At 45.6% G+C, this 26135-nt stretch overlaps 1 protein-coding gene across 1 annotated transcript in view; it reads left to right on the top strand.

Annotated features, from left to right (window-relative positions):
• FSTL4 (follistatin like 4) overlaps nt 1-26135 on the top strand; it is a 306655-nt gene that overhangs the window by 27619 nt on the left and 252901 nt on the right. Inside the window, exon 4 of the mRNA XM_055142013.1 lies at nt 11204-11237. Within this exon, the coding sequence (XP_054997988.1) occupies nt 11204-11237 (34 nt within the window). The remainder of the gene's footprint in view (nt 1-11203; nt 11238-26135) is intronic.

Consider the following 26135-nt stretch of genomic DNA (forward strand, 5'->3'; position numbering starts at 1 on the left):
TGAAAAATTGTAAAAAGGCTTGTTAAAGAAGCATTAATTTTAAGAGCATCTCAAATCTGAACAACTGAGAATTTAGATGTCAGGATTTCAGTAACAATTGATGCTGTTCGCCGCACTTCTCTCTCATCCACGCCCGTCTGGTGGCTCAGACCTGAGCCCACAGACTTCCTTTGTTGCTTCTTCAGGCACTTGGGGGCTAAACAGGGAACTTCCTCCGCACTGCTGGTGCTGGCGGAGGTGCTGCCTAGCTTGGGCTCCTCAGAGGACTCGAGGTGGACAGAGAGAGGAGAGAGGAGCCACAGCTGCCCCCTTGCCAGGCTCACGTGCGCTTGGTCTGCTGACTGTCATTCTCCGCTGAGTATCAGATGTTTACTTGCCCACCTCGCCACCCTATGGAATGGACCAGCATCTTTCTCAAAGTCACTAAATCCCAATATTCAAGTGCAGACAGAGAGTTCCCTTCTCATCAACAGTGGCTGAAAGTGTGGATGGGGGAGTGGGGTGTGACTTCTGTCTGTGCTCAACTGCACCCCTCTTTTCTTCAGTCTTCAATGAAGCTGGAAAAGAGGCAAGGGAGGGAAGTTGGGGGAAGTTAGCAGATCTTGAACTATTTTCTGGTAGTTCAGAAATCTGTGATAGATTTTTGGATTATGAAAAATATTACTCAGCACTCACATTATATTGATTCAAAAATAAAGATTATGCAGTTTAACAGCACAGTAAAATGCAGCTTTATGGGATGGTAATTTTTTGCTAAAGTTCTTCTATATTATGCTGGAAGATAATGGATTCAGGAAGGGTACAATGAGGAATAAAGCTGTTGTATTGTATTGGTTAAATGACATTTAAAATGATTTGGCTGTCAAATTCGTGGAAAGGTTATGAACAGTGAATGAAAAATCTAAAATTAATTCCCTACTTCAAGAAAGTATGATTTATACCATAATAAAATTAGATTTTTAGTTAAAGAAATTTAGTCATTAAGTAATGCCCGTGCGCTAACTCTCATTTATAACCATCTGGTTTGAAGCTTCTGCAGAAAATAATTTCTTCCTTAGGCAGCACATCCGGGGCCTTGGTGTCACTGACGTCAGTGGATCGTTCTGTGCACTTCAGCTATAGCCTGGGGGTGGGGGGGTCTCTTTCTTGAGTCCTGGGAAGACAGATTCTTTTTTAGTTTCAGTTATTGACGGAGCTGTAGAACTCACTCACCGCCTCCAAGCGAGCTTCTCAGAACCCTCTCTCCCTGAGTGAGGGTCATCGGTGCGCATGGTCCAAGGTCTGTGTGGTCTGGCGTGCAGACTCTCTCCATCACTTCCTCACGGTACGCCAGGTGGAAAATCCCAATACCCTGCATGCTTTACGGGGTGCATACAACAGTGCCAAGTGTGGCTTGGGGTCAGTTGGAATTCTGCAGGGATCTGTCCCAGTCCAGAGCCCAAACTCACCCTCTGCCATGGGTGTCCGCTGGCTGGTCACTGAGTATTCGCTTCAAGACAGCAGGGGGTTGGGCTCCTTGGATTCCAGTCAACTACTCCCCTTCCCCCCACCTTTGTAGCACTTTTCCTCATGTTTAAATTAGGGAGCGAGATTTATTTTCTCCACTTATTTTACAAATGTCTGATATGCCTAATAAGAATTTATCCTGTTAAATTAAAAAAAGTTTTTTAACCAGAGCCTAGATGGGAAAACACACCCATCTGAAATGTCCAGTTCAGTGAGTTTCTACAACGCCAGTTTACACAGTTGATCCCCACCGAGATCATTGTTCAAAAGACAGATTCTTCCCAGCACCCCCAGAAACCATCTTTGAATCCCCTCAGTCATTATTGTCTAGAGGATGCCACTCACGCATCACAGGTGGTTTGGGCTTTTTTTCTGAAATTCATATAAACAAGAGATGCGATTGTCCTTCTCATCTCTCTCCTTCCCCTGCGCTTGGTAAGAGTCATCCAAGTGCTTGCCTAAGCAGCCCTGCATGGCTGCGAAGTTTTCCATCGCCTGGATGTGCCAAACTGTGTTTCTCCATCTATGAGTTCCCCCCACCCCCACCCCCCTGCCCCATTCCTGCCTGCGACTGAGGATGCTGAGCTCATTGCCCTGTGCTCCTGTCCCAGTGCGCAAGTGGATACTCACGCTGAGCATTCACTTGGGAGAGAGATCACTGAGTCAGGGAAACAGAAATTAGACTAGCTATTTTAATAGGATTGATAGCAGGCACTTCTTAAAGAGGCATTACAGGCTTAACTTGGGAAAGGAAAAACAGAATGAGTCCCTGAGATAATAAAGAGCAAAGGGGCAGTAAGAAGTTGTTTCTTCATGGGTGGGCCCCCCAGGCCTGAGGCCCAGATCCGTGAGTAGGGTCACTGCTGTGCAGATTCCCCTGAGAGAGGAAAGTCATCTTTACTCCATGTTCTTGTAAACACTCAATAATATCAGGGTTGGATTTTTCAGTGTTACTATTAGTGGGGAGGGGTGGGGGGTGAAGAGCAGGGATCATGGTATCACCTTGTGTTTTTCACCTCAAATTCCTGTGCAAGCTTTCTTACTTCCTTTATAGTTAGGTTATTTGTATTTGTCCTATCAATATTCAACAGTGTTTCATGTATTCCAGATGAGTTTTTTGTCAGGTCTGAGCATGCCTTGCATCCAGACTTCCTATGTGACCTGGTTTTACACTGTCTTAACTGTTGCCTTTGAGTGAACAGAAATCTTCATGGAGTCTAGCCTGTCTGTTTCTTTATGATGCTGTTTCCACATCCCATCTGCGGCATCTCACTTATGTACAGGTCCTGATGATATTCTCATGTGGCATCTTTTAGAGACAAAGTTGTTTGATCCCTCAACATTCAGATGCACAGTCTGCTTGGAAATGATGCATGTTGTGAGGTCTGAATCCTTCTGTGTTCTGAGCTCCAGTGGGCCTAGCGCCTCTGTAGAGGGGGGACTTGTCATTTTCCCATAGTGCCTTGTAGACACGCTGATCCAGAACCCAGGAGCTAGGAATGTGCATTTTGTTACTTAGAATTCTTCCTTCTTTCTTTTGACTTTTTCTTGCACAGTCTTTTTTCACAGGAATCTATGACGCCTTTGATCTTTTTAAGAACCAACTTTTGGCTTAAAATTTTTATAGCGTACTTTCCTCTATATCATTAACTTATGTTCCTGATATGCTTCTTTCTTCTTCTTTTGTGAGCTTCAATTTTTCTTTGTCTTGTTTTTGGAGCAAGAGAGAAAATGCTTATATCACCAATTTATAGCTCTTCTGATTATTTTCCAAATAGTTTCATTTCAATCTGTAATTTCTAAGTTCTGCTTAAGCCATACACCACAATTTTTGAAATGCTGTCACTCAGTTGTCATTGGTTTTCTCCTTGGAAATGATGCATTTAGATTCACTCAGTATCTTCCTGTTACTTCTAATTTAACCTCGCTATTCAGAGAAGTACTTTTTTCCTCCCTATATTATTTTAGTATTTTGAAACTTGTTGAAACCCAGATGGCTCAGCAAATGATCAGTATGAATGAGAACTTAAGAGGAATGTGAAATATGTAATAGATGGGGTGCAATGTCTGAAATTTGTAAAGAAGTGCAAAGTTGTTTTTTATGGTCTTCAAATGTTTTATATGTGGGTACTGGGAATTGAACCTGAGTTGGCCACATGCAAGGCAATGCCCTACCCACTGTATTATCACACTGCCCCCTGACAAAGCTTTTGTAAAATTTCCTTATTATTATTGTGATTTTTTTCTATATTCTTTTACTTTGAACTATTTAGAGGCTCTGTTACAAGATGTGTACTGATTTAGAATAGCTAAATATTCTTGATTATTTTTCCTTTTACTATTGTAAACTCTCACACTGCCATTTTTTTTTGTTGTTGTTTGTTTGCTTTGTTGTTTGGGTCACACCCAGCATTGCTCAGGGGTTACTCCTGGCTCTGCACTCAGGAATCACTCTTGACAGTATTCAGGGGACCATATGGGATGCCAGGGATTGAACGTGGATCAGCAACATGCAAGGCAAATGCCCTACCCCCTGTACTACCTCTTAGACCCCATAACCATTTTGCCTTGTATTTTATATCTTTCTCTTGGTTGGATTTTACATGGTTTGTCTTACCTATATTACATTTCTCTTTTTTATTTCTATAATTATACTATATCTCTTAAAAGCAGCAAATACATGGGTTTGTTTTGTGTACTGTCACTTTTTTATATTTTAGTTGGATTATTCATACCACTTTATTTAAATATATTTAAATATAACACACTGTTCTCTGTTTCTTATTCCTCTTTCTCTACTTTATTTAAAAAAATAGATTGGTCACTTAACTATTATTCAACTCCTTTCACTTCATAGTAATAATTTTAATATGTTTAGAACAGTAACAGGGCATTATAATATTTCAGTTCCATTAGGTCTCTTGATCTTTTGGGATCACATTGTCACTTAATTTGTACAAACATTATTGCCTTAGGGGTATAATTGTTATGCAAAGAAATCAAAATTAGAATGATCCGTTAAAACTTGCTTTCTTTTCTTTCTTTCTTTCTTTCTTTCTTTCTTTCTTTCTTTCTTTCTTTCTTTCTTTCTTTCTTTCTTTCTTTCTTTTTTTTTTTTTTTTGGTTTTTGGGTCACACCTGGCGATGCACTGGGGTTACTCCTGGCTCTGCACTCAGGAATTACCCCTGGCGGTGCTCAGGGGACCATATGGGATGCTGGGATTTGAACCCGGGTCGGCCGCATGCAAGGCAAACGCCCTACCCGCTGTGCTATCACTCCAGCCCCTCTTTCTTTCTTTCTTTCTTTCTTTCTTTCTTTCTTTCTTTCTTTCTTTCTTTCTTTCTTTCTTTCTTTCTTTCTTTCTTTCTTTCTTTCTTTCTTTCTTTCTTTCTTTCTTTCTTTCTTTCTTTCTTTCTTTCTTTCTTTCTTTCTTTCTTTCTTTCTTTCTTTCTTTCTTCCTTCTTTTTTGGTCACACCCTGCAATACACAGGGGCTACTCCTGGCTCATACACTCAGGAATCTCTCCTGGCGGTGCTCAGGGAACCATATGGGATGCTGGGAATTGAACCCGGGTTGGCCGCATACAAGGCAAATGCCTTACCCGCTGTGCTATGGCTCCAGCCCCAGGTGTTCTTTATTTCTTTCTTTATAATTGTACTTTGAGCTGAAATATTCTTTTCATCCCCAAAGTTTCAAGATCTACCTTTATTTTAATTTATGAATAGCCATGGGCTGGAGTGATAGCACAGCGGGTAGGGCGTTTGCCTTGCACACTGGCCAACTCAGGTTTGATTCCTCCACCCCTCTTGGAGAGCCCTGTAAGCTACCAAGAGTATCTTGCCTGCATGGCAGAGCCCGGCAAGCTAACCGTGGTATATTCGATATGCCAAAACCAGTAACAACAAGTCTCACAATGGAGACGTTACTGGTGCCTGCTCGAGCAAATAGATGAACAACGGGATGACAGTGACAGTGAATAGTCATATTTTCACTGGGTGTAAAATTCTAAGTTTTCTTTCTCTTGAAGAGTCAGCTCTCCCTCATTGCTGCTGCTTTGTCAGTAATTTGTTGTCTCCACCCCCACCACCCACCCTCTGCCTGATTTTAAGATTTAGTTTTGCCCTTAAATATTCAACTATTTTCTCTGAGTACCTACTCTATATTTCTTTGTATAAAATCTTGCCTGTGGTTTGTAGATATTCCTAAGCCTTTTGTATGTTTTTGCAAATTCTCAAACCTTGTCTCTGTAGATATTGATTTTGCCTATTTTTCCTCTCTCCCTTCTTTCTGCAACTTTCTGTGTCCATCAGCCTTTCCATTATGCCCTAGCACACTTCCTTTACCTTCTTCTTTATTTTTTCTCCATTTAGATTTCCAGTCTGGTTATTTTCTACTGTTATGGATTCCACCTTGTTATTCCTCTCTTTAGTTGTATTTAATCTCCTCTAGTCCATCTATTGAAGTCTTTCCACTATGTTAATTTTTTCTTTTCAATTCTAGAATCCATTTGATCCTTTTAAAAATACTTTTTAGTGAAGTTAAATTGTTTCATTTAGAGAAATCTACTGAGAGAAATATAAGCTGGAGTGGGGATTAGAGAAGAAAGAGAGAGGGGAGAGGAAGAAAAAAGAGAGAATCATGTGCAAGGGACAACATGGACTCATTCTTTTTTTAAATTTATTTTATTGAATCACCATGTGGAAAATTACAATGCTTTCAGGCTTAAGTCTTAGTCATACAATGCTGAAACAACCATCCCTTCACCAGTGCCCATATCCCACCACCGGAAAAAAAAAAACACACAGTACACCTCCCATCCTGCCCATCCCCGCAACCCCCCCACCTTATAACTGATAAATTTCACTTTACTTTCTATTTACTTTGGTTACATTCAATATTTCAACACAATCCTCACCATTATTGTTAGGAGCACCCCACTAGAGTCAGACCTGTTGTGAAGGGAAATGAGGGTTTTGGATTTCTGTACTTTAACAACTAAGTCCAGGGAGATTTCTTCTGGATATTGGATCATTGCAAGCTTGTAAATCCCATCTGTGGTTGTCATAATATGGCGGTCCCCACACCCTTCATCCCCGGGAAGGGGCAGGCGAGAGAGAGAAATACCTTTCCCCTCCTGGGCAGGCATGGGGTCTCGGCTTGGTTCTCAGGCTGGAGACATTCTGCAAGTAGCTGCCCATGTTGAATTTGGTTCAGCTGGGTCTGGATTCACGCTCGTGCAGCTGCAGAGGTCACATCTCAGCGGAGGGAGGGGCCGGTGTCTCCCACCTTCCCAAGAGCACCCTCAAGTCCTTCTGCTTCAGTTTTTGTCGTATAATCCAACATGGGCTCATTCTGAGGGAAAGAAACTGAGAGTATCACTTCAGGCTGACATGTAGGTGGAGGATATTGATTTAAATTTTACAATTAAATTTAGTCTATTTCTCCCTGATTTTCTTGAACATGTTAGTCATACTTATTCAAGAGTTTGTGTCTATGAAATATTGATAACCTATAGGTGTGTTTCTGCTCCCTATTTTATTAGTTTATTTATTTGATCTTGATTCTGCCATGTATAATAAGGTTGCATTGGATGTGGTATGTGAAAACATTATAAAGTCTGTGCCTGACTTTATTGTCTTCTATAGAGGATTTGTTTGTCTCTGTTTGATTGTAACATTGGGTAATCTTGAGATTATTATGAGATACTGGCAGAACATCATCAGGAGCCCTTTGAGCATCCATGATCTTAAATGAGCGTCTGTTGCATTTACGAGGGCCATTCTCTGTTGAAAAGTAATTTCTGTCATCTTGGTGCCATAAAATGATCAAAATCTATACTTAAATGTTTGGCTTATTTGAGACAACTTTTTGATCTCTCTTAGCCTTTTGTACTATGTATGTGCAGTTCAGACATAACCACATAATTTAAGGGGGCACAGCCTCTAAATACTGAGCTCACTTTCTATTTGCTTTAAGAAGGAAATCCTGAAGTTCTGGCTGCCCTGGTCATCTCAACTCAGGAATCTCATGACTCAGTGAGGCTTCTTTAAATTCTAGAAAATTCCTTTCTGTTTCTTTCCCAGGAAAAGCAGAAAATGTCCCCAGGGAGTAATGTGGCAGTAGATGGGGACTCACCTCAGTGAGCCTTTCTTATCTCCAATTATTGACTCTTCAAGTCCTGACTCCCTGTGATGCTCTCACATGCTTCACTTTTTGTTTTTTGAAATCCAGCTTCTATAGTTGTTACTAGCAGAGAGGTAGGCCTAATACAAGCTCTTCTTTCATAGCTCGAAGCAGAAGTATGTTCCATCTGATATTCACATACAAGTCAATACCTTACTATGTGACTAAAGTAGAGATGGAGCATGTTCTGTTCGTGGACTTTGGAATTAGATTCTGGAATTAAAATCCCTGGAAAGTAACCAAATGTGAGACCTTGAATGGTAGATTGCTCTAATTCTCAATTTTAATCAATATCAGAGAAATAAAGGTGAAGAACCCTTTTGAAATCAGATAATCCCACATTTATTTAAAATTTTTCAGAGTATAATAAAATGAAGATGTACAAGCTCACTTTTGAAGTTACTTTAATTTTCTTTTTGTCATTGTTTTTTTGGGGCCATAACCAGCAATACTCAAGGCCTACTTCTGGCTCTGTGCTCAGGGATCACTCCTTGTGGGCCCCGGGGACCCTACGGGATGCTAGGGATAGAACCTAGGTTTGGCCACATGCAAGGCAAGTGCCCTATCAGCTCTTCTATCTCTCCAACCTAAAGTTGGTTTCTAAATCCAAGAAAACTGACACCTAAAATAGACCATTTTAATTTATTAATATTAATACAAAAACATATTAAAAATCATTGCAAACATAATTCAGCAGCATGTTTGACAATGTGCAATCACGATCGAGAAAAGCTTATTCCAGAAATACAAGAATGGTTGAATACTATGAAATTTGCTAGATAAATCATATTAAAAGAGAGCAAAAGAGAGACAAATCCTGATCATCTCCATAAATAAGTATTTCATAAAATTAAACACACATTTATTTTATTTTTCATTCAACAAATATGTATTGAGCATCTGCTCCTTGATAAATTTCACTGAAGACCCAGAGCAAAGCAGACACTGGCCTGATCCCAGCACATATCCAGTGGAGAGAAACAGCCAATAAAAGCACCAGGAAGGGGCGAGATGGAGCAAACATTTCTTGTAAAGGCTCAATAAAATATGCATGGCTTTCATTAAAAGAATAAATATACCTTGGGCCAAAAGCCAACATCTTACTTACTAGGGACGCACTAACAGTTTACTTCTTAAAGTCAGAAACAAGATTCAAATGCCTGCTGTGTCTACAACATTTAAAATCATGTCGGGGAATCAGGTAATGTGCTAAGACAAGGGAGCACTTCCAGAATGGGAAAGAAAGAGAATAATTCCTGTTTTCAGATTGTATTGATCTACAAATGGAAACCCCCAAAGAATCAGTAAAAATGTGGATGGTCATGAAATCAATACATAAATATCAATCACCATAATATGTACAAACAAAACCAGTTAGCAGATATACTGAAAAAGAAAGTTTATTTACTTCTGTTTGGAGTTTTGGTTTTCGGATTTGGGGCCACACTTAGGGTGATGCTTCTGGCTCTGTGCTCAGGGATCACTCCTGGCAGGGCTCTGGGAACCATATGTGGTGCTAAGGACTGAAGCTGGGTTAGCTGCATGCAAGGCAAGCACCTTACCTACTGTCCTCTCTCTTTCTGAACCAAGAAATTTTATTCATGATAACAGAAAAACCAAACCAAACCCAGAGTACTTCATTTGGGTTCAGTCATGCGGCTCAGTGATGGGGATGCATGCTTCACATCTGTGAAGCCCTGTGTTCAATTCCTGGCATTGCAAAAAAATAAAAATAAAAATAAATTTTAATGGAAGAAAGAAAATGAAATATTCAAAATACATACCATAATTTATAAGATTATCTTAAATAAAAACAGACTTAATTATTAAAAACATATTTGTCGTTAGATAAGAAGTTACGCAGATCAGAGCGTTCCCTTAGTTAATTTATGCATTTATAATAAAAACTTCCACAAAGAGATTTCTGGAGCTGTTAGAGCTCATTCTGAGTTAGTTATTTCCAGGGAAGGAGGGGCAGCCCGTGCTGCAGGGAGCCGAGCTGCAGTGTGGGAGGAGCTGGTTCACTCTATCCCTGATGTCTCGGTGACTTGTGCATCTCGTTACCTCCCACTCTCCATGCTGTCCTCGCAGCCAGCTGCTGCCCCATCCATAGCCTGATTTCTAGGAGCTTGTTTGGACAGGCTGGTGGTGTGTGATAGGCATCTTCCAATTCTCTCCACTTGGGCTTTTAGTTCATCTCAGGGGCAGAACTCCTGAGAGCATGATTTGAGGAGTCCAATCCTTTCAGTGCCTCTTTGTTTCAGTATGAACATTAGCTCCTTCTGTTTCCCAAATGATCCTAGAGAAGAGTGCTAAGGTGTGGAAAATAATGTCTTAAAATTGTTGGTGCCGAGTGATCATCCTGGTTGTGATGGTGAGGAGGGGTTCCTGTTTGTTTTTTTTTTAATTTATTGTCTTTGCTGTATTGAGAATAAAATGGATTTCTCACTTATTCACCGTTGAGACTGTCTATCTTTAAACTGGCCATCCATAGGGAATTGTTGCTGTTTATTACCAGCTCTGAACCCACAATATCTTTTCCAGGTGTTTTCTTTCTTTCCTTGAGCCCTTTACTGCTCCCCAAGGATACGATGTCTTCCCCCCCAACCCCCGGCTTTTCTGAAGCCATTCTTTCTGGTTTTGTCTTCCCTCTTCCCTTTGTAAAAATCTGAGGTTCTTCAGATTTTCAAATGCGATTTTCAAAGGTTCTTTGAAAAATCCCATTTCCTTTTGTTTCCAATTGAACATGAATATACTGGTATTTATTAGGACAAAAGTCACCACTTTATTTCTCATTAATTTGTGTTTATTCTGGGTCTTCTTTCCAGCTGTGAATATCATTAATTCAGAGACTGTCTCACCTCTGTACCTTCTGAAATGCATTGCTTATTGTTCCGCACATAGCAGGGGAAAAAAAAAGAGACAGGTTTGGATTAGGGAAACAAAGGGCTTCATCTGTGAAGTGAGTCTAACGGTCTGGGTTGGCTGTCCAAATTGTCCAGAAAAGCTGACGTTTTGGAAATTACTGAGTTGAACATAATCAATCATTGATCATCAATCTACAGAGGAGGAGGGCTGGTGTTTACTGTCACCACAGAGCAGAGCTGGGCAAATAATTTTGACCCCTTTCCACTTATGTTCCCCCCCAGGACCTAGAAGTGCCTACAGTCTAAAGAGAAAGGTGCCATCAACCCCTAATAAGGCCTTCTTAACTCTTGCACTAACCCAGATTCCACATAAAGACCGTGAGGGTGGGACATGCTCCCTCAGAACTGTTTGATTAAATATCGTACATTTCTTTCCTAAATGCCAAAGGGAAAAACATGTTTACCTGTACAGCTGTGTGTGTTTGTTAAGAGTCTAAATGATGCAACATTGCTGAATGCCTTGTTCCTATGTGAGCATTCCCCCTTTTTTTGGTGTAAATTAATGGCTATGGGAGGCAAGATGTTTATAAGTATGTTCACATCATGAATTATTCTACAAAAACACAAAGCCTTTCTTCTCTTGCAGGAGCCGAGAAGATTTGCAGTCTCAAGAAAAGAAGGTAGGGAAAATGCATTCATACCCATTTTGTTCTTGTGTTGACATTTTGAAAATAGTTTGCTGAAGCCAAGATGAGCTTCAGACCGTGGGCAGCCTGTTCTCTGAAATGTGGCCTTTTCTGGGTCTCGACTATTTGGCACTCGCCTCTAGGGACTGTAAGAACTGAGTTTGGAGTTTGTGGGTGGGGACTATGTTCTTCTACATTCAAGTTTTAGAGGTGCGGTCTGGGGACTTGGCTCATTCGTGATCATGTTTGTACTCTCTGAGATAGGCAGCATTTTGAGTGACATTTGAAGTAATTATTTAGTTTCATCCAGTAAAAAAAAAAAGCCCAACAACATCAACAATAAAAAATGGTTTATGGCTTGAAGTATTTCAATATCTGGGAAGAGATGCCACTGTGAAAAGTATTTATGATTAGATTTTTACAGCTTTAGCTAAGCTGAAATAGAAATAAGCAATTAATTTCCCCTTTGAAAACCATTCCATGATGTTATATGTTCCCTGCCAGAGTTCCTCCAGCACTTTTGTTTTCTGGTATCTGAGGTAAGTATATTTGGTGGGTAATTTCTGAAATCTTTTAGTGCAAATTGAAGTTTCTGTTCCCAACTTCCAGCCTTATCTGGTTTCTAATAGGATTATGTCCTTTTAGGATTTGTGGAAACATCACCAATTGACCCTTTATTGCACGGAGGGGAGAAGAAAGGCAGAACACAAACTGAATTCTCAGTCTAGAGTCTGTTCTTTGGTCTTATCCTTAATTATATCCTTCCCCAGCACTTTCTCTGAGACCTGTGACCATATTGACTCCTGAACCTAACACATCTGTCCCTCCTTATTACTCCGTACCTCAGGTTCAACAGTGAAGGCCATAAAAGAGTCATGTTGTCAAAGTTAGTTTCTTGAACCCGGGCTTCTCTATGCTTTCCATACTATAGTGTGACTCGTTTATTGGTGTTGGTGGTTCTGAAACCCTGGACGTGGTGGATTTGGCTACTCCAACCAGAAGCTGAACTTTCAGGCTTCCATTCCCATTCTTCACCGCTCTTGTTCTTGAACTTAGTGGCCAGTGACTGCATCCAAAGGTTAAACTACTTTATTTGGATATCAAGACTGAGTGAAATTGGATGAAGATGGGCAAGGGGGACAGCTCTCTACAATTTTTTTTTATTTTGCTTTTTGGGTCACACCCAGCGATGCTCAGGGGTTACTCCTGGCTTTGCACTCAGGAATTACTCCTGGCGGTGCTTGGGGGACCATATGGGATGCCGGGGATCGAACCCGGGTCGGCCGTGTGCAAGGCAAACGCCCTACCCGCTGTGCTATCGCTCCGGCCCCCCCTCTACAATTTTTTTCACTGGAAGGCATGTTCACAATTTTGCGATGACCATGTAAATTTGACAAATAGCATTCAGTAGAGAAGTTGGCATGAGAACTCAGTTTGAATGTGAGTGTCTGCATGTTAGTAGTTCTTATTGTAAGTGTTTGTAATTAACTTGCATTATGGAATCACAGAGAAGCATAAGAGTTTTGAAATCTTACCCTCTTTGTGCTAGAAGATGTCTCTAAAAAGAAAGGCTGAGGTGTGAGAGAGCCAGGCATATTTTTGCTCAAGAGTCACACGAAGGCTTGGGGGACATAAGACTCTAAATTCCCCCAAAGATGCAGAGGACGCAGGAATCAGCAAAGTGTGGTAGATTCTTTTGTATTCTTGTGGTGCTTCCTCTCTGGAGCAGCTTTCTCCGCGTGCTGGCTTGAAGCATACGCTTTAGATTTGTACTAGCAAATATGTCCTGACTATCACACAAATGTTTTCTTTCTATTGTCAACCGATGTCTTTCTTGCTGATTTCTTTCAAAGTGGGTGTCTGGGAGTTCCTGAAGTACCTAATACCATATTGTCACAGCTGATAGTCTGGTAGGCAAGAAAGAGGAGTGAGACTTGCAGGTCAGTTCTGGGTATTATGAGTTAGAGAATTCACTGGCTTAGGTAATGGGCTTGTTAATCTTCTCCAGAACACTGGTCGAATGTAAAAATTATAGAGGTCTTATGAGTATGTCAGTAAACCTTTATTCATACAAAAAAACCCATCTAGCAATCAATACTTAATGTTGGTTCCTGAGCTCTGGCTTGACTTGGAGTAGAAAGAGGAGCAAACAATGCAAGCAGTTGTGTGGATTTTGATCATCACGGGGCTGGCATCTTTAGGCTCTGAACACTACTGCTGAGAGTTCGAGAAATGAAGTGCACCTCAGGACCCGGGACAAAGACTCCAGTGCCTGACTCCAGTGACCCCACAGCGGTGACACAGGGACAGAGCAGTAAGACAGAGGACAGAGGTGTAAGAATAAGGAGGCGGATGTCACTGCTGTTGGCAGCTGCCAGAGAATTTTCTCTCTCTCCCTGACTCTTGGTGAGCAAGGACCTGAGCGGAGCAGGTAGCACCTTGTACAGTCGCTCAATTCTTCCTCTCTTGGCTGATTTCAGCTGGAATCCACTCCCTGCGGTCTGCGCACATCCCCCGATGCGCTGACCTCTCTCGCACTAGCTGCTTCCCCTTCCAGGGGCTCTGTCCATTGTCCAGGGCTCTGGTGCATGCTGTCCTCGATCAAGCCCAGAGACGAGAGAGAGAGAGAGAGAGAGAGAGAGAGAGAGAGAGAGAGAGAGAGAGAGAGAGAGAGAGAGAGAGAGAGAGAGAGACTCTTGAGAGAAAACTCTAAGGGAGTGCTGCGCCTAGGTTAGATGTGGGGTGAGGACTCCTAGGGGTGGGGGGGTGTGTCACTGTCCCCAAGCTGGTGGCAGGACAGCCAGGTTGTCGGGCGAACTTGGGAGACAGACACAGGCCATCTCCCGTGGGCAGTCCTGCCTGCCCCACCCCCCTAGACCCCCGCAGTCCAGCTGTACTCTGTCACAGGGGTCTCGACACCTCCCTCCAGACACCGAAAACCCCATTTCAACTTTCTCTGAAGCTTTAGCAAGAGGTGCTCACCTGCTGGCTGCTGGCACACCTGACTCCACTGGCGTGGGGGTCAGGCAGGCGCTGTGCTGACTGTGACGGCCTCAGACCAGTCCTTGTCTCTCACCGTCCCCATCACGCTGAATTGCAACCAGGAGAGAACACTTGAGTGAGGATAATTCAGCCCTCAGCAGCCCCCCCTCGAGCCTCGGGGTCATGTGTGAGCGTCTAGATGTCTGTGACTGTGCCGCAATGAGGGGGCTGTGTTTCGGGGTGGGAATGTGCCATGATCCATTGCCCACCCTCCCTCCTCACCTGCTGCAGCCATCCTGGCCACCCCAAAAAGGAGGAGGGTGGAGGTTGTTGCTGTCTCAGGAGAAGCGACAATGAAGGGAGCGAGGGTCACATTCGCCAGTCCAGCCTGGCTGTGACTCCTTTGCCCTGCAGATGCCCTCGATATATGCGACCCATACATGCAGTCCTCACGCCTCACTTTCTAAAAACCCTTGGAATTGGGCCCTAATTGGCAGCTGCCTCTAATGGCCCCTTTATAGGTCCCTGCATCTGGGTGAACTTGAGCTATCAAGGAGTGCGTTCTGTTTACCATTAATTCTGATTTTGTTTAGCAGATGTTTTCTGGATCTCGGAGTTGCCTGCCTAAGCTATCTTGCTGTAATGTGAAGTGGGCTGACTCTGGATGAAACAGGTTAATAAAACTCCCAGGTTCTTCTGAGGTAGCTTCTTTTAAGGGCTGCAGATGTGAGGAATTTAAAAGGGAGCCATCCAGAGCTGACAGCGCCTGGGGCAGCGGGTTCTTTTTCAATTCAAGGGGAATTGCCATCTGGGGAAAGAGATGACTCCCCCCAAGCCCCCAGCCCCTGCTCCCAGACAGAGGAAGAGCAAACGCTCCTACAATCACTGGGCTCCGGCAGCCAGGAGAGTCCTCCGTCTCCTTGCACTTTTAACCCTGCCAGAATTGCCACTTCCCAGGGAGTGTTGCCCTTTTCGGCTGCCAGAATTCTCCAGCCTGGAGAGGGAAGTGGACAGCATAGCTGGTGGGTCTGTTCTGGCTGAAACAATGATTTGGTTCCCCGTTTTTGATCACGACCAGTTGGCAGGCAGTAGACTCTCTCACCCCTGTGCTTAACTCACCGCAAAACTGCTCAGTCTTAAAAAACAACAACAACAACAACAACAACAAAAACAGTCTTTATTTCCAAAGGAGGGTGGCGATAGAGGCGGGGGAGGGGCGGCGGGTACAATAACACAGACCATTAGTCCCAACTCTGGATTGTAGAAACCCACCTTTGATTCTAGAAACCCACCTTTGAGGCCGGAGCTTCAAAGGCTTATGAAAAGGGAGAATCCAAGGGTGGTTCTGACACTGGACAAAGGGCCTGGGCTCTCCTCCTTCCTGCTCCAAATGTGTTGGCTTCTCCCACGCTGTCTTGTAGGAAGGTGACAAGCAGTGTCCTCGGGGCTTGTCATCCAGGATGGACGCCAGAACAGCACCAGCGGGGCTCTGACTTAAACCCAGAACCCGTTCCTGTGGTAGGGAAAGGAGGGAAGGCCGTGGCGGCGGGTGCCATCACATGGTCTCCCCTCTCGCTCCCCAGAGGCCTGTCACGGGAGACAGACTCGGCCCTGGGAGGAAGGAGGCTGCGCGGCATCTCATCAGCTCGTCGGGGTGCTGGGAGGAGGAGGAGGGAGTGCTGTGGAGAGTCCTTGCACAGAGGAAGGGGAGGGGGTCTCCACTGTAGGCCCTCTTACCCTGTAGGTAAGAAGGTGCCTGTAGGTCTGGATTCCTTCCTCTGTGTCTGAAATGATTGCACAATCCGAGCCTGCACGTTCCCCACAGAGAACCATGTTCAGCTTAGCTGCTGCCCCTGCCAGTTGTCAGGACTCTCTCATTCTGCAGGAGGAAGCCAGGCAAACAGCAGCCTTCCTCTTGCTGGGCACACACAGGTCAACCTCTCCCTGGAAGGTTTTGGGAACCTGGGGTCAGAAATGGCCATTAGGCAAATCGGAGGGGAGCGAGTGAGTTTCCCTTCCTGACCCCACAGAGCCCGTCAGTCGAAAACCTCTAGGACTCAATCACTGCCATGCTCACGGCTGCTCTCTACAGGCTCAGATGAGCCTCACCCATGAGTGAATCTGCAGAAAAACCCAGGTATGCGGGACCCATGACTGAAATCTCCAAGCTCGCTCAGAGGGGGACTGGGCCTCCTCCCCCCATCTCCCAAGTTTACCAATACTGGGCAGTCACACCCACAAACTGCCCCTGGCACCGTATAATCTCACCAACGGCCAGGATCCAGAGACTCAGAAATAAAGCTCCCGGAAGAGAGCAGCACAGGCCTCACCCATGAGTGAATCTGATGTATAATCATATTCCACATTTTAGAATTCCTCTCATATTCTACACCACTGATGTACCAAGAGTAGCAACAACATTTGATGGGGTTTAACAAACATGTTAGTAATCTCTTATACAAGGGCTTACTGGCTCCAGGATGAAATACAACAATCTTCACACACTTTCCTCTAAGGAAACTTTACTGGACCACTTTTAGTGGATTATTCATAACATCACAGCAGAGCCTGTCAAGCTATCCATGGTGTACTCATATGCCCCAAACAGTAACAACGATGGTCCTCATTCTCCTGATCCTGAAAGAGCGCCCAATAGGCCATCGGGCTACACTAGCATGCTACAGGGATGAATGGAGATGCTACTGATGCCTGCTCAAGCAAATTGATGAACAACGGGATGACAGTGACAGTGATACAGTGACTCATAACAAATAATACAAAATTAATTGTTTCGGTTCTGCTTTGGGGGCATGTTTTGGGACTTGGGATGGAAACATTTGAAATACCGTGGTGGGAAGGTGCAAGGGTGGTGGGATTGGTGTTTGAATATTAAATGTAATAAATTATTGCGAACAACTTTATAAAAATAAAATTAAAGTCTAAAAATAAAAGAAATGGCCCTTAGGGCTCTCACGTGGAACACTCCAGGTCCCCTTTTGCTGACTGCATTGCCGTCACCCCGAGGGCTGAAGAGAAGGGCCCAGCCTGAGCCCCTCTTGGAGGTCCCAGGCTCTGGCTGACCCCACACTGACCTCCTTCCCTCAAAGGTCTTGCAGGCTGTGGGCAGGCGGCCTCCCTGTCCTCTCCTCAGGCTGCCCGCAGTGCTCTCCTGGGATTGGGAAGAGCAGGACTTGGCTGGTGCAGTGCAGGGCTGATGGAGGACCCCCTCTGGCAGCCTCCACCCTCAGCCCTGATCCCGTGCTCCTCCTGAATGGCAGGAATGTGACACCTCCAATACCCCATCCCCTCCCTGCCATGGTGTGGCCTGTGCTCTGGGGGCAGCTCTCGAGGATGGGATGAGTCAGTTCTCTCAGGCCTCCCTCATTGCTGCCGCATCTGCATTATGGGTATGGGGCAAAAATCATAGGGTGAGGCCTACCTGCTGATGTCCCACCCCCCACCATCCCTGGGCACCCCTCTTCTGTCTGCAGGGCTTTCTTTTTCCCGCAGGGTCCTTGAAAGACCCTCCCCTTCATGACCATCCTCAGAGAGCTTTTCCGGTGGGGAAGAGCAAAGAAGGAGCTCCCAGAGCTAGTGTGTGTGTGGTGGCGGGGGCAGGGGACAGACTATGGGGTCTTGGTGGGTCCCCATATGCAGCCCAAAGCTGTGCGTGCAGGTCTGGGGTGGGGGTGCCTTTGGGAAATTCAGCCATAGTTTCCTCTCTGGTGTGAGGAAGATGATGAGGTCATAACCCCCAAAGGTTGGAGCACCCCAGTCTGCCAGGAGGCTGGTGAGCCCTGCCCTTCCAGGACAGCAGTGCCCAAGGCCACCGGGCTTGTCCCCTTAAGCTGAGAGCCCCGATCTCCATCACCACCACCACCACCACCCTCAAGGCCTGGCTCCCACACCCGAGGAGTTTCCTCTGCCTCTCCGGAACCCTTGAAATGATCTTCTCCATATAAACACCCCGTGCCCTTTTCAAACCCATTAAGCTGTTTGCCCCTGCCACATTAATGCGCCCTGGGTAAGTCTCTGGGGCTAATTATCTGTGAAGTAGAAACCATTTGTTTCTGTCTCTTTTGTCTCATTACTGCTCAGCAATCTTTCTTTATTAGGAAATGAGGTACAGATTCAACTGACCATTATGTTCTAATTCTTTGTCATCAGAATTAGTTCCTCATTGAAAAATGAAGAAATAGTATCCATTCCCCCCTCCTCCCAACTCCCCCTGCCACCTTCTGGACTTCAGAGGCAGTAAAGGGATTAAGGCATTTGCCTTGCATGACGCTGGTCCCTGTTTGGCCTCCAGCACCACCTATGGTCCCCTGAGTCCTGCCAGGAGCGACTGCTGAGCACAGAGCCGGGAGTCAGCCCTGCACCTCTATGGCCCCACCACTCTCCCGCCAACAGTAAAATGCCAACCGTATTCTTCCCAGGCTGTTGTATCTTCACCTGCCCCGACACTCTCAGCTGCTGTGCAAATGGAGCCCACAGGGGCAGCCATCTGCAAGGGGGTGGCAAGGCCTGGCTGAACAGAAACTGTTGAGGAATGCAAGCTGCCTGGAAATGCACTAAAGCACGGTCGTTCCTGGTTGGATGTTCACATGCCCGGCCAGGGTTCCATCTTTCTGCAGGGGGCAGGAGCCTGAGAGGGGTTCAGGGTCCTCTGAGTCCCGGCTCTGGAGACGTTCACAGAGCCACCTTCTAGGCCTCAGGCCTTGAAAATAAAAAAGGAGTTGCAGGAGTGAAAAATAGGTTTCAGTTGTGTTTGTTTTACTCGTTTTAGTCATCATTTGCTCTGTCTTTTTGCTGAAAGTAGCATTCCCAACCAGTGGCTGGGCAGCTTCATTTGAATTCTTATCATTTATGTGAGTCACGGCATATTTGGACACAAAATGGGAATCCTGTGGCTAAGAGAGACATTTATCTGATAGGGTCAGATCTAATCTCATGGTAAGAAACTTCAGCAGAGAATAAAATGAGTTGTGTCTGCTCACTTTATGTATTTTTTTAAGACAGCGGGTGCGTACAGCTGAGCTGGTATGTCACAGTTCCCTTTATGAGGAATTTCAAACAATCACGTCTGATACCGGGACCGTGTTTCCAGGTGGCTTGGTATGCTCACAGTTTCCTGTTGAACCTCTCAATGCATGTATGTAAGAAAACCCGCAAGTGGAGTGCATGGGGAACTCTGGTCCCTGATATCAGACAGATGAGGAGACTGAGGCATCAGGGCCATGGCCTTCAGCCTATAGCTCAGTGCCGTCCGTTTGGCCCGTCTCCCCTCACACTTCCTCTCACACCCGAGACTTTCAAGGGAAATCCCAGTGGGCAGCATTCTTAGTACTGTTTGGATTCTTCTAAAAATAAATGATCACAAAGACAATTTTTCTGTCAATGTGATCATCCTATTCCTTGGGGATTGCGAATATTCATGACGCATGTGGGGAAAATGGTAAATTTTCACAGTACCTGTCGGTGGTGAGGTCTAATTATCACTTGACGTATTTCCTGGTTTAGAATGATGACAGTTGATGGGACTGAGAGATGGAACAGCAGGTAAGATGTTTGCCTTACATGCACTCAACCCAGGTTCAATCACTGAGACTCTATGTAGTTCCCCAAGTCCTGCCAGGAGTAATTCCTGAACGCACAGCTAGTGGTAATCTCTGACTATTGCCAGGTGTGACCCAAAAGCCAAATAAATAAATAAATAAATAAATAAAATAATCACCACTGAAAGCAGAGCCAGAGAGGATCATAAAATCCATTTATTACCATGCAGCTGGCGAGTCACTCCCAATCCGGACTCTCCTCAGAAGCAACTCTGCACCCCTTCTGATGGCAGCGAGTGCCGCAGGACCGAAGAGCAAACCAGGAGCTCATTTCTTACCCTCTGTCCCTTCCAGAGGGGGCTTGGCGAGAGCGGGGTTTGATTTTTAGCGTCATGCTCCAGGTGCTAACCTCCCTGACACTGTCCCTGACCCAGTCTGGCTGAAGAATTTCTCATGAACAAGCTAATTCATTGTCAAGTGTGCTGTGAATGATTGAAAGCTCCTTAAACAGTCAGAGGCCGGTATGTCCGTGCATCTCCAAGGGAATGGCAGGCCTTCCCCGGGACAGAGGATACTGCGAAGTAACCTCTTGTGGGGAAGGGGCTGTTAATAAGCTCAGCACGGGTCTGCCTGGCAAATAGTCGCTGTTCTCCCCGCAGGAGACTGCTAGGTGAGCCACTGTCCAGAGCGGATCCGCCTCTCTGACTTGCGAATCTCAGGCTAGAGCGCTCTGGGAGAGGGAGCTGATGAAGCCATCTCCGAAATGCAAATGCTATTTGACATCTATTAGCTTGCTGCTTACCCATCGCTGACAGCACGGTCCATTAGGACGCCTGAGTCACGGATCAGAGACCCTGGATTAGAGGGAGAGAACAGCCCCATTCCGCTGATCTCAGAGCACGCCTTGGCCCAGAACCCCCACCCGACTGCTGTCTGGTTTTTTGTCCAGCCCACAGACAGTTGTCATGGCTGCACACTGCCACCATACAGCCTGCCAGCAACCCCCCTGGGGAGGACTGATGGACCATCAGTGGAGGTTCCCTGCCACATCCTTCCTGGACATTCTTGTTCTGAGAGTGATGGCACTATGGACAGGTGAATGGCTGGCATGATGTGCCATGTCTGGTGCGACGTCTCATGGCTAGTGTGAAGTCCCATGGCTAGTGTGAAGTCCCAGGACTGGCATGGAGTCCTGTGGCTGGTGTGAAGTCCTATGACTTGCCTGAAATCTTGTGGCTGGCATGAAGTCTGGTGGCTTGGTGAGCACTGGAGGTGGGACACAGTCCCAGTCAGTCTTTGTGGCCCTCAGGGACCTCTGTGGGGTTTCCTTCTCCTTCCTCCTACCCTGGGGGTTGAAGCTCTCCTTTCAACATAGGGGGTGCCCACTAATCAACAGACTCAAAACTAAGCTACCATTTCCTGCAGGCAGAGATGTCAGAAACATTCATTAAATTCTCTCTTTGGCTATTGTTGAAAGTGATATCAAATAGGTCATTTTCCTTTCAGGGCAGGGCAGGGGCTCTGTGACACCTGTCACTGTGCACATCCCCACTGCCCGCAGGGGCTCTGCAGTGTGAACCTGACTTCAGTGCAGCAGTGCTGTGGCCGGCCAGCGTGGCCTGTGGTCCATAAGATGATACTTCCGGTTGTCAGGATATCAGTCTGGTGGGGACTGCCCTAGTACCTGGCAACTGGACCTTCAGTTGGTCCTCCCTGAAACAGCATCACCAGAGTCCTTTGTGATGGAGTGTCTCTGTCCCCACGCTGTATCCCGAGGATGCTTGGCTCTCAAGCGCATCCTCAAGGCCACGTCTAAGTGCCACCTTTTTAAAGTTTGGAACCAGGAAGCACCTTCTGAGGGCCAAAGGGGAGCAGTGGAGAGGCCGGGGGAAGCGGGGAGGGAAGCACAGGGCAGCAGTGCCTGGGTGCAGAGAGGAGATGCTGTGTGTGTGTGGTGATGGGCGGGAGGTGTCTCACCCACAGTTGGGCTTCCTCACACACTCTGAGCTGTGGATCCTGCAGACTCCCTCCCTCCAGCCGTCTCTTGGGAAGTTCCAGGGTTGGCAGGGGTCAGTGTCCAAGGTGGTAGGGCCCAGTCTGGAGGAGCAGGAAACTCTGCCCACAGGGGTCCTGTCCCTGCTGTGAACCCTGGGACCCCATGCTCTGCCGCCACATGAAGGCCACTAGCAGAATTGTGCCTCCTACAGGTGGACCCTGGCCACTCTCTGCTGCCCAGCGCTTCATTTGCCCTTTCCTCATGGGCACCCCAAGTCACACTGAGCCTTGATGAGCAGAGCCTCGGGGATTCCCGTCAGAGCCCACTGTCCCATCTGCATCTTTGTGGAACCACCAAACACAGGTTCCTTTTCAGATCTCCAGGACCAGGTCTCTGTCTTGGTATGTTCCGTGGCACCTGTGTCCAGACACCGTCCCCAGGCCAGACTCCTGGGATATTGTTCCATTCAGCTTTCCTGGGGAGGCCTCTGGAGGGAGTTCTAGGTTTCCATTCTAATGTGAAAAATCTGTCTCTGTAGCAATAGAAGGAACTTTTCCACGCAAACCTAAGTAGACTGATTTTCTTGGAAAGAAGAGTGCATTGTTAGCCCTGGGCCCACACAACTTCTTGGCCACAGCACACTGGGGTGGCAGCCACGTCCCAGAGGGTGCACACACTCACCATTTAGCAGCAGTCCCCACTACCCTCCAGGTGACTTCTTGAAACTGAGATCAAGGGTCATGGGCAGTTTTGAAAAATAAATATAACAAATGAAAACCCCAGAAGATTCAGTCTCATTCAATAGCCTCTCTGAGTGCCCCTGTTTTATGCTAATAATAATAATAATAATAATAATAGCACAGGATGGTCCGGGGCATGGGGGAAACCTGGGTTCTAGTTCCTAGCACCTATGGCATGGTCCCCTGAGCACTGCTGGGAGCAACCCCTGGGCACAGCCAAACTAAACTAATAATAGTACAGTAGAGGCGGGGGCAGGGAGCATCGAGGGGGTGTTCAGTGGAGCCTGAAGTTCTCTTTATTAACCCTCCCCCTCTTGAGAAGTGAAGCTGCTGTCTAGAAGTGAGAGTCTGGCTTAAGCGATTAAGTTTTCCATTAAACAATCATATTTTCTGATATTTATGCCTTGATCTGTAAACATTCACTTCAGGCTATGAGTTTGTAAGAGAATTTCCAGCTTAGTAATTAATGTTTGTGCCATTTTCTATGCATTATGTCTTTAAAATGGATCAGTAGCTCAAAGTGTTAAAAACAAAAAAGGTCCACATGTATTATAATTACTTTCCAAAGATGTTCCCACTGATATTTTGTTACATTCAACTATACATTTATAATACTCATTAGAATAGAATAACTCTAATTTATATATTTTGGTCTACTGAGCTAAAAAGACACAAAGATTTTAAAAAAATCTTTTTCTAATCAGTGTATTCATCTCAATGATTCTCTTGGTTCCGCCAGAATCCGTCATGTGATGTTGGGAAAATAATAACTGTGGTGTGTGCTCTCTGAGCTGATTTAGAATTTAATGAGAGATGACACCTCAGCCTGAGAGGGTAAACCTCAAATCGGGTCTCCAGTGTCCTCGGGTTCAGAGGGGCTCTGTGTCATTCTCTTCCTGTGCAAAACTCCCCTGACAAATCGTCACTGCCCTAGTGAGAATTAATGCTTGCTGAGCACCAAGCATTGTTTCCATAAAGTAGTCTTAATTGTTTGCTTTGTACATTTTCTGCGTTATTATTTTTATTATTTCCCTTGCCTCTGTAATTGGTAGTTATTGGGATCTCATTACTTCTTTATTAGTCATTTTATAAAGACCGTCTTGTGACTTCGCCTCCCTCCCACGCTTGCGTTCCCCCAAATGTCATTAGCAGAGGCAAGAAGCAGGCGGGCGTCTCCGCTACCGACAGAGCTGCGCGTGCGTGCTGGCCCCTCACCGCTGGGAGGAGCAACCCCATGGGCCACGGCTGTGCTGGGAGAGGACTTAGACGAGACCCAGGGTCTTTCTTAGAGGAATTGGGAGGGCAGGTGGAAAAGGGTGTGCATGGGAACTGGAGAGGGGGCCTCAGAGGCCCATGCACTGGGTCCCGGGCATGGGGACTGTGAGGTGAGCAAGGTGGTCAGCACCCATGGGGTACAGGAACCTCAGTGCTTGCTGTCCCACCAGGGGTTATGAGCTTGCCTACCACGGCTCCATCTGCCACTGCCTCACACCCACTATGGTTGTGGGCTCTCATTTTCTGGGTGGGTTTTTGAAATGCCCCAGGTGGACTGTTGGGGGGCACTGTCTTCTGATTTACTGGATTTCAACAGATACGGGGAACTTGGGTCAAATCTCGGGAGTCAGTCAGAAACCACATCCCTCAAAAGCTGAGAGCCAATGAGCTACCTCTTTCAAGCTGGGCTGGGAGAAAAGTGGGTTCTCAGGGGTGGGGGAGGAAACTGCCAGCTCTGAACTCCGGTGCTGGGGGAAACCCAAACACCTCTGAGCAAATGCACGCTCCATCTCAGAGAAACTGCTTTAATACAGGGTGCAAAGGATGGTGAGAGGATGCACTCCAAGGAATGTGGACTCCTGGACAAAAGTAAAAAAAAAAAAGACCTTTGAAACTCAAAAAGTTGGCAAACCCTGAGTGAGACCTACTAGAAATGAAACTTCAGATATCAGAGTAGGGGCTGGAGTGATAGTACAGCGGGTAGGGCGTTTGCCTTGCGTGCAGCCAACCTGGGTTCGATTCCCAGAATCCCATATGGTTCCCTGAGTACCACCAGGAGCGATTCCTGAGTGCAGAGCCAGGAGTAACCCCAGAGTATCACCGGGTGTGACCCAAAAAAGCAAAAAACAAAACAAAAAACCCCCACAAAAAACCACAACAGATGTTAGAGTAAATAGAGACAGAATAAGGAAAACATGTAGGAAAAGATATAAAAAGAAGCTTAAAATATGAAAAAAGGAAGTCTATAAATTAATGATTTTTGATTCTTTAAAAAGTAACTGTGGACAAGGGAGAGCCTTCAACAGGCTGGAGCACATGCTCTGTAGGCAGGAGGCCCCAACTGGGCCCCTGTCACCACATGGACACTGAGCACAGAACAAGGAATAATCCCTGAGCACAAAACCAGCAAAGAGAAAGGAGAAGAAATTATGCCAGGAGTGATCCTGGCGTACGGAGTAAATCCTAAGCAGCTCGGGGTATGGCTTAAGTACCAAACAAAAACAAGGAATAAGAAAAAATAACTAAGTTTAACTTCTGGAAATAAAACTGTATGATTTAAATTTTAAAACATCATTGGATAAATGTGATAGCAGATTAAATAGGACAATAGATCAGAAGATGTAACCTGGAATATACTCAAGTGGCAAATACCCAGTCCTCAAGTTCACAATGAAAGTCTAAAGATATTATCACAAGATGCTGGAGTGATAGCACAGCGGGCAGAGCATTTGCCTTGCACGTGGCTGACCCAGGTTCAATTCCCAGCATCCCATATGGTCCCCTGAGCACTGCCAGGGGTAGTTCCTGAGTGCAAAGGTAGGAGTTACTCCTGTGTGCATTGTCAGGTGTGACCCAAAAAGAAAAAAAAATCACAAGTTTTACCATAAAGTAATTATTATTTTTTTTGGGGGGGTGTAGAGGGCTATATCCAGAAGTACTCAGGTCTTACTCCTGGCTCTGTGCTCAGGAGTTACTCCTGGCAGGCTCTGAGGACCATATGGGGTGCCAGGGATCAAAATCAAGTCAGTTGTGTGCAAGAGAAGTGCCCTGCCTGCTGTATTATCCCTCCAGTCCCCATAAAGTAATTCTTACACAACTTCTTCCCTTAATTCAGTGAATCTGGAAGGTTTCTTTTTGGGGTGGATGGAGTAGGGGAGGGGGATGGGTTGGGTCACACCCAGTCTGCTCAGTGCTTACTTTGGGCAGTGCTCCGGGTACATATGTGGTGCCAGAGAGTAAGCCAGGATTGGCTGCATGCAAGGTAAGCACCTTAACCCCTGTCCTATTTCTCTAGTCCTTAAATGTTTAAGTTATAAAAAGTGACTTAAGGACTGGAGCAGAAGTCCAATGGGTGGGAGTGAATGCTTTGTGGGAGACCCAGGTTTTATCCTGTACCATATGGTTCCCTGCACCACCAGGAATAACCCCTCACCCCACCCCAAGCACAGACCTAGGAGTTGCCCCTGAACATTCCTGCAGGTGGTCCAAAATTAGCATATAAAAAATAGAGTAGAAGTATTCCTGTGTGTTTAAAGATTCAGGGAGAAAAATGTGAATATCTAAACCCCAAGAAGAAAATACTGAAGTTTATAGAATGCAGCTAAAGTGGAAATTAGAGAGGAAT

This window comes from Sorex araneus, chromosome 6 (genome assembly GCF_027595985.1).
Source record: "Sorex araneus isolate mSorAra2 chromosome 6, mSorAra2.pri, whole genome shotgun sequence".
Taxonomy (NCBI): Eukaryota; Metazoa; Chordata; class Mammalia; order Eulipotyphla; family Soricidae; genus Sorex; species Sorex araneus.